We start from the raw sequence: 19,523 nt of genomic DNA, 5'->3' as shown, positions 1-19,523 counted from the left end.
TCTGTATACCATTTCATTGTGTCCTGTGTGGTGGTATTCTGTATACCATTTCATTGTGTCCTGTGTGTGTCTGGTGGTATTCTGTATACCATTTCATTGTGTCCTGTGTGTTGGTATTCTGTATACCATTTCATTGTGTCCTGTGTGGTGGTATTCTGTATACCATTTCATTGTGTCCTTTGTGGTGGTATTTTGTAGATCATTTCATTGTGTCCTGTGTGTGGGTATTCTGTATACCATTTCATTGTGTCCTGTGTGTTGGTATTCTGTATACCATTTCATTGTGTCCTGTGTGTCGGTATTCTGTATACCATTTCATTGTGTCCTTTGTGGTGGTATTCTGTATACCATTTCATTGTGTCCTGTGTGTTGGTATTCTGTATACCATTTCATTGTGTCCTGTATGTATACCATTTCATTGTGTCCTGTGTGTGTGGTATCTGTATACCATTTCATTGTGCCTTTTGTGGTGGTATTCTGTATATCATTTCATTGTGTCCTGTGTGTTGGTATTCTGTATACCATTTCATTGTGTCCTGTGTGTTGGTATTCTGTATACCATTTCATTGTGTCCTGTGTGTTGGTATTCTGTATACCATTTCATTGTGTCCTGTGTGTTGGTATTCTGTATACCATTTCATTGTGTCCTGTGTGTTGGTATTCTGTATACCATTTCATTGTGTCCCATTTCATTGTGTCCTGTGTGTCGGTATTCTGTATACCATTTCATTGTGTCCTGTGTGTTGGTATTCTGTATATCATTTCATCGTGTCCTGTGTGTGGGTATTCTGTATACCATTTCATTGTGTCCTGTGTGTCGGTATTCTGTATACCATTTCATTGTGTCCTATGTGTCGGTATTCTGTATACCATTTCATTGTGTCCTGTTTGGTGGTATTCTGTATACCATTTCATTGTGTTCGGTTTGAAAATATGGGTGACTCATTTTAATGGCGGATAGGAGGGAAATATGGGTGAGTCATATTAATGGTGGAAAGGAGGGAAATATGGGTGACTCATTAATGGCGGGTTGGAGGGAAATATGGGTGACTCATATTAATGGCGGAAAGGAAGGAAATATGGTTGACTCATATTAATGGCGGAGTGGTTAGATATTGGTGACTCATATTAATGGCAGGTAAATCGGAAGTATATGTGACTCATAATGGCGTATAGGATGGAGATATGAGTCACTCGTGTTTATGGTGGATAGGAGGGAAATATTTGTCACTCCTTTGAGTGGCGGAAGGGAGAAAGATATAGATATATATTTGTGGTGGACGGGAGGTAGATGTGGGTCGTTCCTATTAGCGGCTGACCGGAGAGAGATATGGGTCATCCTTATTAGTGATGGATTAGAGAGATGTGTGTCACGCCTATTAGTGGTGGGCGAGAGGGGGATATGCGTCACTCCTATTAGTGTTCGACGGGTGGGGGATATGCGTCACTCATATTAGTGGTGGGCGGGAGGGGGATATGTGTCACCCTATTTGTGTTGGACTGAAGTGGGATATGCGTCACTCATATTTGTGGTAGACAGGAGGGAGATATGGGTCATCCCTATTAGTGATGGATGAGAGAGATGTGTGTCACGCCTATTAGTAGCGGAAGGGGGATATGTGTCACCGTATTTGTGTTGGACTGGAGGGGGATATGGGTCATCCCTATAAGTGATAGATGAGAGAGAGAGAGATGTCACACATTGCTGTACTGCAGTAGTACTGTTACACACTGCTGTACTGTAGTAGTACTGTTACGCACTGCAGTACTGTAGTAGTACTGTAACACTGCTGTACTGTAGTAGTACTGTAACACTGCTGTACTGTAGTGGTACTGTAACACTGCTATATTGTAATAGTACTGTAACACTGCTGTACTGTAGTAGTACTGTCACACACTGCTTACTGTAGTAGTACTGTCACACACTGCTGTACTGTAGTAGTACTGTCACACACTGTACTGTAGTGGTAATGTCACACACTGTACTGTAGTAGTACTGTAACACTGCTATACCGCAGTAGTACTGTTACACATTGCTGTATTGTAGTATGTACGCCTACACTCGTGTCGTACGTAGCTATATCGTATACTATTATTATGTGAGACAAGGAACGTTGGTGTCATCAGTTACCATATCTGAAGTAAATAAAGCAATCTGTTTTAAATTTTTTTGCTCTGGGTCCAATGTCCAATACCACTGCCACAATTAAAATTTGTTTTAGGGAGTTGTACATTTGACATATTCAGTGACTTGATTGAAAATGTATTAAAAATTTTAAAGAGATGTTGATAGCCATCTTATGTAAAAGTGTTTGATTTGCATGTGATGGATTATATCTCACATTAAAAAACAAATACATAGTATATACATGTGCACATGTAGAAGTTATAAACCAAGGGAGGTAACTCTTTTGACCTTACTGACCAAACAAAACAAAATACATAAAATTCTAAACTGTTACAGCTTTTTCTGTGGTAAGGAAAATAGTTTAATGACACATATTCTCTGTTTGTGACCGAAAACCTACCATAATATCTGATTTTGTAAAAATTTTAATCTGATGACTACAATCAAATAATTTGATAACTTGATCTATAAATAAAATATCTTCTCCACTCATATTGTCATTAACGTTCTCTCCGTCAGTAGAGATTTACTTACAAAAACGGTTATCAGATCAAGCACCAAAAATCTTTTGGGACATGAAACTTGTCATATTAAAAGATAGGAAAAAAATTAAAAGTCTGAAACGCGATAAAAAGTACTCCTGACTTCGAGGTTTATTGCGAGACTGGGCGTTTTCCTGAAGATGTGCAAATAAAAGTAAGATATATTTTTTGGGGGAAAACTGATCACACGAAATAGTAGTAAGATATCTACATGTCTGTAACGTTCATATTTCATCTACAGGGAAAGACGGGAGTACTTTTTAAATGGATTAGAATTGTTAATAATTTACTTAACGATACCGGATTAAATTATATTTCCACGTGGTCCTATCATAATTTAACTGTGACGAATAAAAACGACCTGCTTCAATCAAACGGATTACAGCAGCAAATTTATGGTCAGTTAATACAAAAGCGATTGACGATATTGAAAATTGTGGTCGTTGTCAAGTGTATTAAGTTTTTAAAGTTCATTTTGTAATTAAGAAATATCTTTTGAAACCTAATCTAGGAACAGAAATGTTTTGTGTAAAGTTCGCACATCCAAATTCCATCAATCAGCGGAAACTGGAAGATGGTCAGGAATTCCACGAAAATCAGAAAGAATTTGCAGTTTATGTCTCGGGGAAATAGGGGACGAATCCCTTTGTCTTTTCAAGTGTATCACTCTAAGACTTTATCGGGAATAACAACATACATTTAATATGATAAAAGACTATTGTAACAGGTTAAATGAAGCGTGTCTTGTGTAATGTTCATTACTACTAAATAATGTTAGTATATTTATTTTAAAAAGTGGCAAAAAAGTATTTAAAATATTTAAAAAGAGACATGAGGCACATACAATCGAAAAGACAAAGACGGACAGACTGACCGACATATAGACACACAAAATACGGGAATGGACAGCCGGATACAGAGACAGACAACAGAAATATAAACACATACAGATGGAGATACCGATGTCCGGATAGAAACAAACATACAGACGGATGGACGAACAGGCAGATATACATAAAGACATTCTAACATTCGGACCGACAGCAACATACACAGACTTACTTATGTCCGGACAGACAGACGGCTACCAGAGAAAGAGTTGGACTGAGTGACATACACAATGAAAGACATACGGCAGGACAGAGAGAAGAAACACACAAAGACACACAGGCGGACAGATACATACAGGGAGGGAAAGCGAGAGTAGAAACTCATCGGGGCACAGTAATTAATGATTTTAAATGAACTACGACCAGACGAAACAAAAGGAGCCAATCACCGCCCTGCACGTAAATCGCAAATTAGTATCCTTAAGTGATAAGTCTAAGTCCGTGGTGAAACCAGACAGACGGACAGACAAACTTGGTGTGTGTTGTACTTTCAAGCGACAAAACTTGCACGTCATCACGACAGAAAACTCTCCAGATATTTTATGGATTTAGTCCAAATGACACATTTTGCTGCTGATGAAACTGTGTAAGATGTTTGTAACCGAGATACAGTTCGTATGTTTGTTTGTTTTTGTTTGCTTTTTTGATACGATCAATGATCATCGGCGATATTTTGTCAAGTTTTGTCTGTCGTTTTCTTTTTACAACATAACAATTTTACAGGGGTAAATTCTTGATACGTGTTATAAGAAAGCAATGCTTAATTATTTTCAAACAACCTGGTATTTTACATCTAACTCATGTTTTTAAAATGTATAAATCTTTATTGTTTCATATAGGATCCCAAAATACATTTGACACAACGTGATCGTAATAAACACGATCAACAATCATTGGCGATATCTTGTCTAATTTTGTGCATTCTTTATCTAAAAAAACATCCATGGAATGCGTATCTGTGACACAAATTGAAAATATGGGGCATGTACAACAACAGATGAGCTCAGCCTTTCCACGGTCAAATGTGCGTCAGTCTCTGTTAAATCACTGTCCCGAGTATTCTGATATCCCGTTAAATCTGAGTCCTGAATGTTCTAATATCCTTTTAAATCTACTCTCCGAGTTTTCTGACATCATACTAAATCTCAACCGTGAGTATTCAAGCATCCTATATAGTCTGACACCTAAGTATTCCGACACTTTGTTAAATAGGAGCCCGGAGTATTCTGACATCATGTTAAATCACATTCCGGAGTTTTCTGACACATATACAACAGAAAATATATTAAAACAGACAAAATAAAATATCAATATAATTTTATGTATTTTATTGCTGATTAAATGGCAAACATACAATACACAGAGATAGGGTTACGGCATAATTTAATATAAACAGTTACTTTTAAAACGGAGATTATCCAAAGGTATTGACTAAAAATATTTAACAGAAATGTTGTTTTTTTACCACTTTTTTCCCCAGGAGGAATCAGCAATGTTTTTACACATTAAAGTAAATGTCATATTGATTTTTACACACACATATTGTTTACAAAGTGAAGAAGGTTTCACCTGAGTGGTATTCTACTGAGGACCTGAAGATAGACATTGTGATGTTCTAAGTTCTGTCTAATCAGGATCATTAACAGGATAACTTATTAGTGAATTGCTAAAAAGTTTTTGTCCAAAACAGTGAATTTTGACACTTATATATTTTGAATTTTGCTAATGAACATCATTCATTTAAATGGTATTGTTTTTGTGATATGTAAATGTTACAATTACAATGTTAGTTACCATGGTTACTAACCAGAGTAACATATATCTGTTACACACTGTACAGTATTATTACAGTTACACACTGTACTGTAGTAGTAATGTCACACACTACTGTAGTAGTACTGTCACACACTACTGTAGTAGTACTGTCACACACTGTACTGTACTAGTAATGTCACACACTATACTGTAGTAGTAATGTCACACACTGTACTGTAGTAGTACTGTCACACTGTACTGTCACACACTGTACTGTAGTAGTACTGTCACACACTGTACTGTAGTAGTACTGTCACACACTGTACTGTAGTAGTACTGTTACACACTATACTGTTGTAGTACTGTCACACACTGTACTGTAGTAGTACTGTCACACACTGTACTGTAGTAGTACTGTCACACACTGTACTGTAGTAGTACTGTCACACATTGTACTGTAGTAGTACTGTCACACACTGTACTGTAGTAGTACTGTCACACACTGTACTGTAGTAGTACTGTCACACACTGTACTGTAGTAGTACTGTCACACACTGTACTGTTGTAGTACTGTCACACACTGTACTGTTGTAGTACTGTCACACACTGTACTGTAGTAGTACTGTCACACACTGTACTGTAGTAGTACTGTCACACACTGTACTGTAGTAGTACTGTCACACACTGTACTGTAGTAGTACTGTCACACACTGTACTGTACTGTACACACTGTAGTACTGTCACACACTGTACTGTACTAGTACTGTCACACACAGTAGTACTGTCACACACTGTACTGTAGTAGTACTGTAACACACTGTACTGTAGTAGTGCTGTCACACACTGTACTGTACTAGTAATGTCACACACTGTACTGTAGTAGTACTGTCACACTGTACTGTAGTTGTACTGTCACACACTGTACTGTAGTAGTACCGTAACACACTGTACTGTAGTAGTACTGTCACACACTGTACTGTAGTAGTACTGTCACTCACTGTACTGTAGTAGTACTGTCACACACTGTACTGTAGTAGTACTGTCACACACTGTACTGTAGTAGTACTGTTACACACTGTACTGTAGTAGTACTGTCACACACTGTACTGTAGTAGTACTGTCACACACTGTACTGTAGTAGTACTGTCACACACTGTACTGTAGTAGTACTGTCACACACTGTACTGTAGTAGTACTGTCACACACTGTACTGTAGTAGTTTTACATTGTTACCCCCAAACCCTACCCACAGAACATCGTCCCTGTCTATACCTACAGCCCATGTCCTCTCTCTGTCTGTGTATATGATCCTGAGGAACTCACCACCTCCACTGAGGAGTAGGACACTACAGTTGTCCCAGTCCCCTATGATGAGGTTCCCCACACTGTCATACACCACACCACTGGGGTTAAATCTTACACGTCCTGTTTGTGGTGTTTGTTTATATGTACTGGGGATGTCACCTCTATATACAAACACTTCCTGGAAGTCAGTATCCATGACAACAACACGTTGATTTCCATCACCACCGTCACGTTCCATGTTGAAATCAATCACTGTGACATTGTGAGTTACTGGACACTCTGACATCCTGTATGGTGAATACACTAATGGTTTCCCAGTCCCTACAGCCATTGTAGTGAGTACCATTTGACCTTGTGTAGTAAATTTACAGATGTGTTTGTCCATCCCCACAATGATATGGTTACTGGCTGTAACACATATACACCAGGGTCTCTCCTTGGTTCTGAATTTGTTTGTAAGTCGTCCTGATACCAGCTCCATGATGTTGTTGTCCTCGTCACAGACCCACAGTGTGTGTGTTGTGGGTGATAGACTGATGTCAGTGATGACAGCCGTGTGTGTGACCTTCTGTACTACTTTACCTTCCCTGTTAAGGAGAGTTAATGTATCACTGTAATTACTGGTCCACACCTGACCATCAGTGGTGGGACATATAGACACAATGTTACATGGAGACTTCCACTCCTTCACCACTTTGGTCTCTGACAGTAGTGTTTTACTTATCACTGCTTTCTTCCCTTTTACTCCTGTTTGTTGTTGTTTAGAGGATTGTTCCTGGTCACCTGATGCTAAGACTGACCGATCCTGGTCAGCTGATGTTTGACCTGAGGTGGTAACTGTCCCTAAGGCCAGTTGTAGATGATGTTGTGGAGTTGTGTTAGGTGTGAAGCTGGCCGTACCCAGGACAGGATTCACTGGGAGATGTATTGACGGATGTATTTCACACTCTGTGTCGTAGATTTCCAGGTGAGAACCTTGCTGGAGGGCCACCTTACATTCCTGTAGTTGTTGTTTTAGTTGCTTGTTGTATGTCTCCAGGTCTTTTTTGTACTTTAGAATCAGCCTGGCATTGTCCTCTTCCATCTGTTTGTAAACTGAGAGTGTCTGTGCTGTAAGCAAATCAAGGTCTTGTTTAATTTTATCTGTTTGAGATTTTAACTTGAGTGAAAATTCCTCAAAATTGCTGGTGTTGTTTTTAAGGAGTGTATCCACAGAAGATATATATTCCCTGACTTGTTTCAGGTCATTTTGTTCTGTTTTGTCAATAAAACTTTTAATATTTTGTTTCTTTTGAGGAGTAATTAAACTGAGTTCACAAACATCATGACCTTTGTGAGTTGTTGACAAACATGTAAGGCAGATAAGTTGATCACATTTCTCACAATAAAGTTCCAGCGGTTTCTCTTTATGTTGAATACATGTTTTCTGACCTTTAGGACGGAAAGCGGTTTGACCAATGGGTGTTGCCATGGTGAAGATCAGAGGAATCTGAAAAGAAACAAATGATTTTTTATATAAATTTGTTATATATATTTGTAGAGGTTTAAGTAACAAAAAATTACACTCTCATAAAATAATGAAAGACCCTACAGGTATATTGGTGTACACCACTGTTTGATTTTAATTTGTTCTTTAAAATCTTTCCCTTCTTTTCTCTTGTTTCTTTTATTTTTGCTCTTTTATGAAATCTGAATAATCCTTTTAAGAAATAGCAATAATAATCTTTAACTGGGAAATCCAAGATGACTGTCAGCCATGTTGTTTCTCTGACCAGTTTCAAAATAAAAAGGCAAAACTAGGTGCTGAAACTAGAAAGGAAACCTACATATGGAATTTGAGAAAGATCAATCAATTCTCAAGAAAGAGAAATAACTTTTCTTAGTAAAAATCGAAGATGGCTACTTATCACCCACTTTGTTTTTTTTTTTTTTTTTTTCAACTTTCATTGTCACAATTCAAGATGGCCACCAGCTGTTAACAGCTATTTTGTTTTTTCTGATCAATCCCAAAATAAAATGACAAAAGGGCACAACAAGTAATTAAGGAAAACCTATGTATGATTTTGAGAAAGATCAAGAAATAGCGATAGCAAGAGCTGTTCACAGACGATTGACAGATGTTGGATGGATGACAGATCACAGACGTAGGGCATTTTAAATAACCCACCATCATCAGATGACGAGCTAATGAAAGGTACACAAACAATGTAAGGTTGGGTGAAATAATGATATTTATATATGTATATTCTAGTACATTCCAGAATTTATCCCTGATTGCATTGTTGTCACCTCATTCAGCAGTCATAACAAGATAACTTTGCCAGTTATAGTCTCCGACAAATTCACAGCCTCAACAACATGAACTCATACCAGAAGTATGAAGTTCCTGTTTCCTGTGACTAGTAGTGTAGGAGATAGAGCCCAGACAACCTTTTTTTAAATGTAGGTCAAATGTCAAATGTAGACAGAGTGACCTGTTTTTGATACAAGACACATCTCGGCAAATATGATATTCCAGTGACAAGTAGTGTAGATAATACAGCTTGGACACATTCCCAAAATTAATTACATGCAAAGCTCACCTTTTATATATGCCTTCAGCAGAACATGCTGGATATGAATTTTTCAAAATTAGGTCACCAAAATTTCTGAAAATAGCAAAAACAATATCTAACCATCCTTGAACATACAAAGACTTTGTAATATGAAGATTACATAACAAGAGGCCCTAGGCCTTAACAATCACCTGAGTATAAAGACCTATAAGAAAAAGGCCAAATAGGCCTGAATTGCTCAACTACTCTAAAGCTTACAAAGAGGACATTGTAGGTTCATAAAAACACTTTCTGCAAACTTGAAATCCTCTTCCATATACATGCTACTACACAGATACCATGCCCATGGACCTATTGCTTGTTGAAAGAAGAAATTATTAAGGTCTCGATCCCTTTCACCCCAGAAATCTTGAAAGTAGATCATTGTCAATCATTTGAATAAATTTGGTAGTTCATGATTAAAGTATAAAGATCCAATATCAAAAGCCTGGACCTTTTGGTTATTGAGAAGAGGTTGTTTAACTCTTTTACCCTACTTGACCCCTTGTGAACTTTAAGACTGGACAAGGTCAATCACATGAATACAATTGGTAACCCTACAGCCCAGCATGCCATAAACCCAATATCAGCACCCTGAGCCTTTTGGTAACTGTGAAAGTTGTTTGAAGATTTCAACACATTTGGCTCGTGTGACTTTTAATGTTGGTTAAAGTCATTCATTAATTTTAACAAACTTAGCAGCCCTTTATCCCAACATGTTACAGGCCAAATATAAGAACCCTCGGTCTTTTGCTTAATGAGAAGGAATCATTTGAATGGAAAGTTTACACATGGTGCACAGCAGACAGCACAGGACAATAGATCAAACACAATGGCCTAACAAGCAATTATTGCCTTTGGCTGCAGAGATCAATACCTAGATTCATCAACCAGATACAAGATCATACTTACCGAGGACACGCCTGTTTGTAATTGCTCTAGCTCTCAGAACAGGACATGCTTTTTCTAGTCACCAGAACAATAGTGTTAAGTTAGCCACACTAAAACCTATTTGTTAATGATAAATGTTACACAATATTTCTTGCATCATATGAAGTGTTTCTATATATGTTATATAAGAATTGCTTCCCTTGATTTTCACACGAAGATAGACGTACCTGGTATATCACAGATCACTCAATATTTTACAGTCACTTACCAAATGTTTTACCAAATTTTCTACTGGACAAGTGCTTTCTGTTTCATCACCAACAGTGACTCACCACACTGCCATCTTTAACCTATTCAAAAGATAAGGAAACATAATGAAAATTTACATTGGAGGCAAATATAAATGTTATGTTTGCTTGATGTCGTCCATTTTACATTTTATCTCAAAATAACTGCATCCTATTTTGTTTTCCTGTTTTTTTTTGTTTTGTTTTCCCGTTTTTTTTTTTTTTTTTTGTTTTTTTTTGTTTTGTTTTTTGTTTCTTTCTGTTTCCACAAGTTTATATTTTGATAAAAAGTTGATCAAAATCTACTTCTGGAAAGATTAACAAGAGTACCACAAGTCAGAACAATATATATCATTCTTATGCGATTGAAGAGAATTACATGTATATGTATATCCTAAAGTACCAAAATAAATACAAATATAGAAATAAAGTAAACAATCCTTATCATTATGTCACTGGAATAACACAGTTTATGTTGTTTTAATAAAGCCTACTAAGAAGACAAAAAAAAAGAAAAACTTGTCGAGTCATTAAGCAATGGGAAAAAACAGCAATACATAATTTTTTTTGAAAAAAAAACCCATAAAATTTTAAAGAGAACCAAAGCTGTCAAACAATAAACAAGAGGCCCATAGGTCTTTCGGACCAGGTGAGCTATAAAGGAAATAATGGAACTAGATTCAAATACTTAAAATAACTAAGGGAAAATAACTCTTCTAAATATTGTCAAGTCTTAGTTGAGAGAGATCTCAAAACAAAATTTGATATTGAAGAAAAAGGCATTAACTTCTTAAAAACAAAATATGCTGTTCAGGAAATACAATTTCACCAAACTTTACACAATTACAATACAAAATACATCAAATGATGTACTCCATATATTGATATAAAATCAAACCAACCAGGGAAATATGGAAATCCCGCATCTGTAATATCATTATCCTTTCTGGAGAAGTGGCTTATTCTAAAGGCCAGAAGACAGAGGAACAGACTGATGAAAAATGGACAAACTGGTCTCAGAGCAGTAGAACTTGTAGATTAATTAATCAAACTAAGATGTTTTTAATTAATTTCAGATTGAGCCTCCAGTTGTAACTATGTTGGTCCAATGAAACAAACACCCCTATTATAGTGCATTTGCACTCTTGAAGTGTCATGAAATAGACAATCCTGAAACTTACATTTCTGCATTGATTACATTCCCCCAAGTCAAGGTAATGGACAACAAGTAGAGGACTGGTAAAAAAAAATAAATAAGTGGACTTCCAATATTTATAATATGACCAAGGAAGTGGGCTGAAAATGATTGTTACAGTACTGGTCCACTGGCCAGGTGTCCTGATATCATTGATTTTGTGTTTTTTTTATGTCCATAAAAATTTAACGATTGTAACTATATCTGCAAGCTGTAATTTAAACAAATGAAAATTAAAATAAAATATTGGAAATGGTAATAACGAGACAAAATTCCAGGAGAGTGATCTATGCATGAATTCTTTAGAGTGGGTGATAACAAACTTTTAAATGTGACAATCCAAGATGGCAGCCTGTCAGCCATTTTGTTTTTCTTATCAGTCCAAAAAAATCAAATGAGCACTAATAGGGAAAAAGGAAAACCTACATATGAAATCAGAGATCTACTTTAACAAACTTTACTTGATTAATCCAAGATGGCTGTCTGCTGGCCATTTCGTCTTTATGATCAAACCTTAAAGCAAATGAGCACAACTAGGGACATAGGGGAACGTATATGTGAAATTGAGAAGAGTTCCATTCAGTTCTTCTTAATTAATAGGGATAACGAACTTTACTCTGCGAAATCCCAAGATGGCTGTCTGTTGGCCAGTTTATTTTTTCGATCAGTCCCAAAATCAAATGGGCACAACTAGAGAACAAGAGGAGCTTATGCATGAAAGATGAGAAAGTTCTATGAAGTATTTCTCAATAAATAGCAATAACAAAGTTTCAAAGTCAAAATCCTAGATGACCTCCTGTTGGCCATTTACTTTTTCTTATTAGACCCAAAATCAAATGGGCTCAACCAGGGACCATTGGGAATCTACCAATGAAATTTGAGAAAGATCCATGCAATGTTCTCAAGAAATAGCCTTAAAAACTTTGGCAAACGACAAAAGACTATGAATGTAGGGCATTTTGAATAGCCAATAATCTGAGGATGGTGAGCTAATATAATGAATCATGAAAAATGCATACACATTTTAGCAGACACCTAGCCCCTATGTTGACATTTTTCACAGATAGAGTTTTGTTCAGTAATCCATTTTATGCCTGGTGTTTTATTATAGTATACTAAATATAGCTTGGATAATTATACAAATACGACTTAATTATTCAAAATAAAGTATTTTAGTTTTTATGTTGTAATGACTAACAAATCAAGATGCAAAATATTACTGCATGAGTGAGAAAAGTGTCGTTTTCTATTAGAGTTACCTCCCTTATATTATCACTCAAATGTATTCCAAGTTTGTTCGATATCAAAATATATTTTCATTTCACTGATTTCATTTTTCACATTACGAAATAACCTTATTGACGGAACATCATATTTGTGTGTGACTGACTCCAGGGATGTAAAATGTTCGTTCTCCAACAATTTAAGACAGTGCCCTTCCACAATCCTTTTGTTTTGAAACTGAGAGTACAGTATACTGCTAACGATGTAAACACACACACATATATATATGGCAGGACATGAAGACCGCCTGACTCGTCTGCTGAAAGGGGAAAAAACCGTTAAAGTTGACTTTAAAACCGTTAAATAAATAAGACCACCTGATCAGTGATGGGGATCTCAGACCACGTACAGCCTACAGGCTGTTTAAACACGGACTACAGATATGAAAGTTCATGCTTTAGCCTGACTATTTTTCTCTCTATGTCTTCATTTATAAAAGTTAAACAGAAGTTAGGTCAATTAGCATCTTAAATACACCTATGGAACCATTTAGCAGTGAAATCTTCATCCTCTTCAATTCCTCTGTCGTCTGCAATGTCGGTTCCGTCGCTGTCGTCGAAACGCTTTAAAAGTTTATAGCATGATGTAGGGGAAGTAACTCTGATAATATTTAAACAATGAATACACTCTTCACAAAGTTCTTACTGTATTTTTTTTTTTTTTTTTAGCATGAGCCCTTCCCTACCCCTGCGCATGCCAGCGCGGTGACGGTACATAGCATATCTAGATTTCAAATGTCTCTTAAAGATATTACTGTTCTATCGATAAAGAGTTAAAACATGTATCTGCTCAAGCGCTATCATCCCATACAATGAAATAAATACTGTCGACATGTGTATGTACCGGGGATTGAAAGTCTAGATTAGACGATCGATCCTGAATTACCCAGGACGGTGCATGAATCTGATGGCAGTGATTTTATTATATGGCCGGAGTGTCTACATCATTTTAGACTATATTCTATATATTCATAACATAACATTGCCTATCGCGATCCTCCGTATTATACGTCATTCATGTAAAGTTGCATCTGTGAATTTAGTGACTAGGTGTCAGCAGTCAGGCAGACCGTCAGTCTGAAGTCACAGTTTGTTGTTTCAATAATGTCTATGTGAAAATGATGTTACAAACGCTACCAAATAGTAGCGTATATAGTATATATGTACATATTGGCATTTCTGGGCTACGGTAGATAGCCGACAAATACGTTTACCGGGATTTCTCTCTACGCGAGTGACGGATCCAGAAAGAAACGTCACACTAATAACATCCTGGATATGACCCAGATTGTTTATAGATAGATAATCCAGCAAAACAAACTGATGCTAAAACTGTCTCTTGTATGTTAGCTTGTCATATTAACGATCTTTAGCTGACAACTTTTTTTCTAATTAGTGTGAATTTCATAACTTAACTGTTTAAGGACACAGAAATAAAAAATCACTAAATAAACAATAAAATTTACAGATAACACGTTCTCAATTGCTTTCAAATTACCTCCCCTTAATCTACAGACGTGCATCTAGAGACATTTAAATACAAACTGCACATACACATGCTTCAGTCTAAATTATCAAAAAAAACAACAACAAAAAACCCATGATTGGCACCCCATTCATAGGACACTAAAAACAACATCCAAATATAAGGAATTTGACGTCTTAGTTAATTCTGTTAACTGAAGCCATCTTCATGGGCACTGTTGGCAACAATTTTTGATACAAAATGCTCGATCTGTTTAATAATTTAATGTAAACTTATTAAAACATTCAGCGATCAATTTCAGAAATAATGGTTCGTAATATTATCTGTATTGCAGGTAGATATACATATGTTGTAGGTAATAATACATACTTGTACTGCGTGTAGATATACATGTGTTTTAGGTAATAATACACGTATACTTGTACTGAAGGTAGATCTACATGTGTTTTAGCTGATAATACATACCCGTACTGAAGGTAGAAATACATGTGTTTTAGGTAATAATACATACCTGTACTGCAGGTAGATATACATGTGTTTTAGGTAATAAGGCATACCTGTATTGCAGATAGATATACATGTGTTGTAAGTAACAAGACACCTGTATTGTAGTTAGATAGACTTGAATATTTTGTAAGGAAACATACCTTTACTGTTTATATACACATATGTATTTTGTAATAAGACGTAACTTTTTTTATGAAATTAGATATACTTGTGCACAGGATAAACAGACCTTCCTGGATTCCACCCAACCCTATCTCACTCAACTACTGTTGTGGGCTGCCTGTTGCAAAAATATATTGGACTCTCTTCCACAATCACCACCCACCCCATCTCATCCCCTTAACCTCTATGGACCGTCTCTTGTACCCTACACATCTTACACACACCACGCCACCCTACCTTTTCTCGCGTGACTACATTATATCTTACCTGGATGTTTGAGGTGAGATTTTAGGAAGTCAACTCTGTATCTCCACACTTCTGATTGTCAAAAGAAGCACACATACAGATGTATTATCATTGTCGACCAAGTCATTGTTTCTCTCCTTCTTCTATTATAGCCCTTTCCCTCCAAGTAAACTGATCAATTCCTGGTTGTAATTGCTGATCTACATGTACGTACTTATACACAAACACTAATACTTCCTTGTTCTATGCTGTTTTAACAGGGACGATAAGCCGGTATATTGCGCAGTTGATCTGTCAAGGTTATTTTTTAAAGTTCCGCAGTGTAACTTTCACATAGTGTCAGATAATTATGTGTTGAGCTCGGAGCACTGTCTAACTAAACAAGATAACTAAACAAAACAAGTATACTACTAGACAGTCCTGTTTCAAAATAGCAGGTTTAATTCAATCTTGATATCCATCTTGACGGGCCTCGATTTGTCCTCTCTCACACATATATTGTAGTTTTGGGCTTATCTCCATAATATACCTGTGCATTTGATACTAATCCATGTTGGGTAATAATACATACCTGAACTGAAGGTAGATATACATATGTTTTAGGTAATACTACATACCTGTACTGAAGGTAGATATACATGTGTTTTAGGTAATTATACAAGTGTTTTAGGTAATTATACATACCTGTACTGCAGGTAGATATACATGTGTTTTAGGTAATACTACATACCTGTACTGAAGGTAGATATACATGTGTTTTAGGTAATACTACATACCTGTACTGCAGGTAGATATACATGTGTTGTAAGTAACAAGACACCTGTAGTAGTTAGATAAACTTGTATATTCTGTAATGAAACATACCTTTACTGCAGGTATATACACATATGTATTTGGTAATAAGACCTACTTTTTTATGAAATTAGATATACTTGTGCACAGGATAAACAGACCTTCCTGGATTCCACCCAACCCTATCTCACTCAACTACTGTTGTGGGCTGCCTGTTGCAAAAAATATATTGGAATCTTTACCACAATCACCACCCACCCCATCTCATCCCCTTAACCTCTATGGACCGTCTCTTGTACCCTACACATCTTACACACACCACGCCACCCTACCTTTTCTCGCGTGACTACATTATATCTTACCTGGATGTTTGAGGTGAGATTTTAGGAAGTCAACTCTGTATCTCCACACTTCTGATTGTCAAAAGAAGCACACATACAGATGTATTATCATTGTCGACCAAGTCATTGTTTCTCTCCTTCTTCTATTATAGCCCTTTCCCTCCAAGTAAACTGATCAATTCCTGGTTGTAATTGCTGATCTACATGTACGTACTTATACACAAACACTAATACTTCCTTGTTCTATGCTGTTTTAACAGGGACGATAAGCCGGTATATTGCGCAGTTGATCTGTCAAGGTTATTTTTTAAAGTTCCGCAGTGTAACTATCACATAGTGTCAGATAATTATGTGTTGAGCTCGGAGCACTGTCTAAGTAAACAAGATAACTAAACAAAACAAGTATACTACTAGACAGTCCTGTTTCAAAATAGCAGGTTTAATTCAATCTTGATATCCATCTTGACGGGCCTCGATTTGTCCTCTCTCACACATATATTGTAGTTTTGGGCTTATCTCCATAATATACCTGTGCATTTGATACTAATCCATGTTGGGTAATAATACATACCTGAACTGAAGGTAGATATACATATGTTGTAGGTAATAATACATACTTGTACTGCAGGTAGATATACATGTGTTTTAGGTAATGCTACATACTTGTACTGCAGGTAGATATACATGTGTTTTAGGTGATAATACATACTTGTACTGAAGGTAGATATACATGTGTTTTAGGTAATAATACATACCTGTACTGAAGGTAGATATACATGTGTTTTAGGTAATAAGACACACCTGTATTGCAGATAGATATACATGTGTTGTAAGTAACAAGACACCTGTATTGTAGTTAGATAAACTTGTATATTCTGTAATGAAACATACCTTTACTGCAGGTATATACACATATGTATTTGATAATAAGACGTACCTTTTTAGAAATTAGATATACTTGTGCACAGGATAAACAGACCTTCCTGGATTCCACCCAACCCTATCTTACTCAACTTCTGTCGTGGGCTGCCTGTTGCAAAAAAATATATTGGACACTTTCCCACAATCACCACCACCCCATCTCATCCCCTCAACCTCTCTGGACCGTCTCTTGTACCCTACACATCTTACACACACCACGCCACCCTACCTTATCTCGCGTGACTACATTATATCTTACCTGGATGTTTACTGAGGTGAGATTTTAGGAAGTCAACTCTGTATCTCCACACTTCTGATTGTCAAAAGAAGCACACATACAAATGTATTATCACTGTCACAATTGACTTTCCTACCCTGTACCTGAAATTTCCTCATTTGACTTTCCTTTGGTCTGGAGCATTCTTTGAAAGAAATGCATTTAGTATTATTATCATTTGGGGTAGAAGGGGCAGGGCCCAACAGGGGAAATAGAACGAGTTTGTTTTGGAAAAAATACCCCATTAAAGTCATCTAGTTAAATATCGAGTTAACTCAATCTACAGTTAAATAACTTATCTACTCACGACGGTACTCTTCATATGACGCCATCTTTCTCAAGGCGAAACTACACCGCCAAACGGCCATGGTAGATAGTGTAAGTAAAATAAAATAACGTCTACAAATATTCCATTGTGTCGTGATTAAAAAGTGATCAAATAGATAATGGGATTTGGATACAAACATTTAATTTGGGATCCGTAAACAGGTAGTGAGAAACAGTGTAGACACGAGAAAAAGTACCAAGAAATTTGATGTCACACAAACTTGGTAAACATAAAGTTTATGAAACTGGTGTCTGTCAAAAATGATGGTGATCTATATAAAGCTAAGGGATTTCAAGTTTAAAGATATAGGTAGGCCTAAAACTGTACAAATATATGTAAGTGAGAATGGCGTTAGGGTTAGAATATCGACCTTGATAGAACTTGATATGCCCTCTCTCAAACATATATGGTAGATACAGCTGTGTATGGATTATATCAAACTACAAGTGTACCTGTACTCTAGGTAAATATACCTGTATATTTGGTATAAGACATACCTGAAGTGTAGGTAGAAAGACAAGTGTATTGCATAATACATACTTGTGCAGTAATTTAATATATCTGTATATTGTGTTAACATACATACTTGCGTTCCAACTCGCCCTGTCTCACTCTTCAACTGTCCCGGGTTGAAAACACCATAGTGGTCCTTAACCTTTCCCCACACTCAACATTCACCCTACCTCATCCCCACCCGTTTTTGGTGCCGTCTCTTGTATACTACACATCTTGCAAACCCCACCTTGCCATACGTCATACGAATTTATCATAACTTACCTGGATATTTACTGTAGCGTTTGTAGGAAGCAACTCTGCTATTTCACACTTCTGTTTGTCAAACACAGATTGTACACATACACTTATATTATTGTTGTTGACCAAGTTATTGTTCCTCTCCTTGTACTATTTTATCTCTTTCATACGAACAAAACAAGTTCCTAGTTGTGTTTGCTGATCTACACGTACGAATCAAAGGACAGTATTAGTTCCTTGTAGTATGACGTGGCTGTCAGTGACGATGAAGAGGCGAGGTTGCACACTTGACCTGTCAAGGTTGTTTTACATGTTAACGTTCTGCACTTTAACTGTCACGTAGATAGAGGATATTTAGTTGGTGTGTGGTGTTCCTTGTAGCATTATTTCTATATTTTCAGATATCCGTGGTCATTGTCCACTTCACCAATAGACAACTGACCAAATAGACAATGTTCCTATTTAGTAGTGTCAGATAAGCATGTATCGAAGTTAGGTAGTTTTACCTCTATCTTACTTGGTTTGGAACTAAATCCAGCCTAACAGAAGTATAAATATTTCATGAGAGATAAACATTTCAGCATTTAAACTTAATTATCATTAAGTACATTGTATTTCAAACGTGAAATTTTACTTTCTGCGTTTTCAAAGATACTACAATTTAAAACATCGGGTTAAACCATATCGACAGCCAAAATTGCATGATATACATACTCTTGACAGAATTCTTCACATAGCGTCATCTCTCTCGAGGAGAAACTGTATCTCCAAAGAGCCATGATGGATAGTGTAAGTAAACGCAATCTCTCCTAGAAAGAGTTGTCATCAAAAATACTATTT

General features: G+C 36.5%; 1 protein-coding gene across 2 annotated transcripts; it reads right to left on the bottom strand.

Annotated features, from left to right (window-relative positions):
* Positions 1 to 6,318: 6,318 nt before the first annotated feature.
* Positions 6,319 to 15,481, bottom strand: LOC132562349 (uncharacterized). Of its 2 annotated transcripts, XM_060227087.1 has the most exons (5): positions 15,293 to 15,481; positions 10,374 to 10,455; positions 9,203 to 9,268; positions 8,052 to 8,109; positions 6,319 to 7,730 (listed from the first exon to the last, which is right to left on the bottom strand). In XM_060227087.1, exons 4-5 carry the CDS (start codon positions 8,089 to 8,091, stop codon positions 6,514 to 6,516), a joined length of 1,257 nt encoding a protein of 418 aa, XP_060083070.1. In that variant the 5' UTR covers positions 8,092 to 8,109; positions 9,203 to 9,268; positions 10,374 to 10,455; positions 15,293 to 15,481; the 3' UTR covers positions 6,319 to 6,513. The 2 variants fall into 2 exon arrangements, with proteins under 2 accessions (XP_060083070.1, XP_060083069.1); XM_060227086.1 differs by having other exon boundaries at positions 6,319 to 8,109.
* Positions 15,482 to 19,523: the final 4,042 nt, after the last annotated feature.

The sequence above is a fragment of the Ylistrum balloti genome, unplaced genomic scaffold (genome assembly GCF_031769215.1).
Source record: "Ylistrum balloti isolate Yb309-2 unplaced genomic scaffold, AGI_CSIRO_Ybal_v1 Utg371396, whole genome shotgun sequence".
Classification (NCBI taxonomy): Eukaryota; Metazoa; Mollusca; class Bivalvia; order Pectinida; family Pectinidae; genus Ylistrum; species Ylistrum balloti.
The sequence above is the reverse complement of the archived record's forward strand: the minus strand, read 5'-3'. Positions and strand labels throughout refer to the sequence as shown.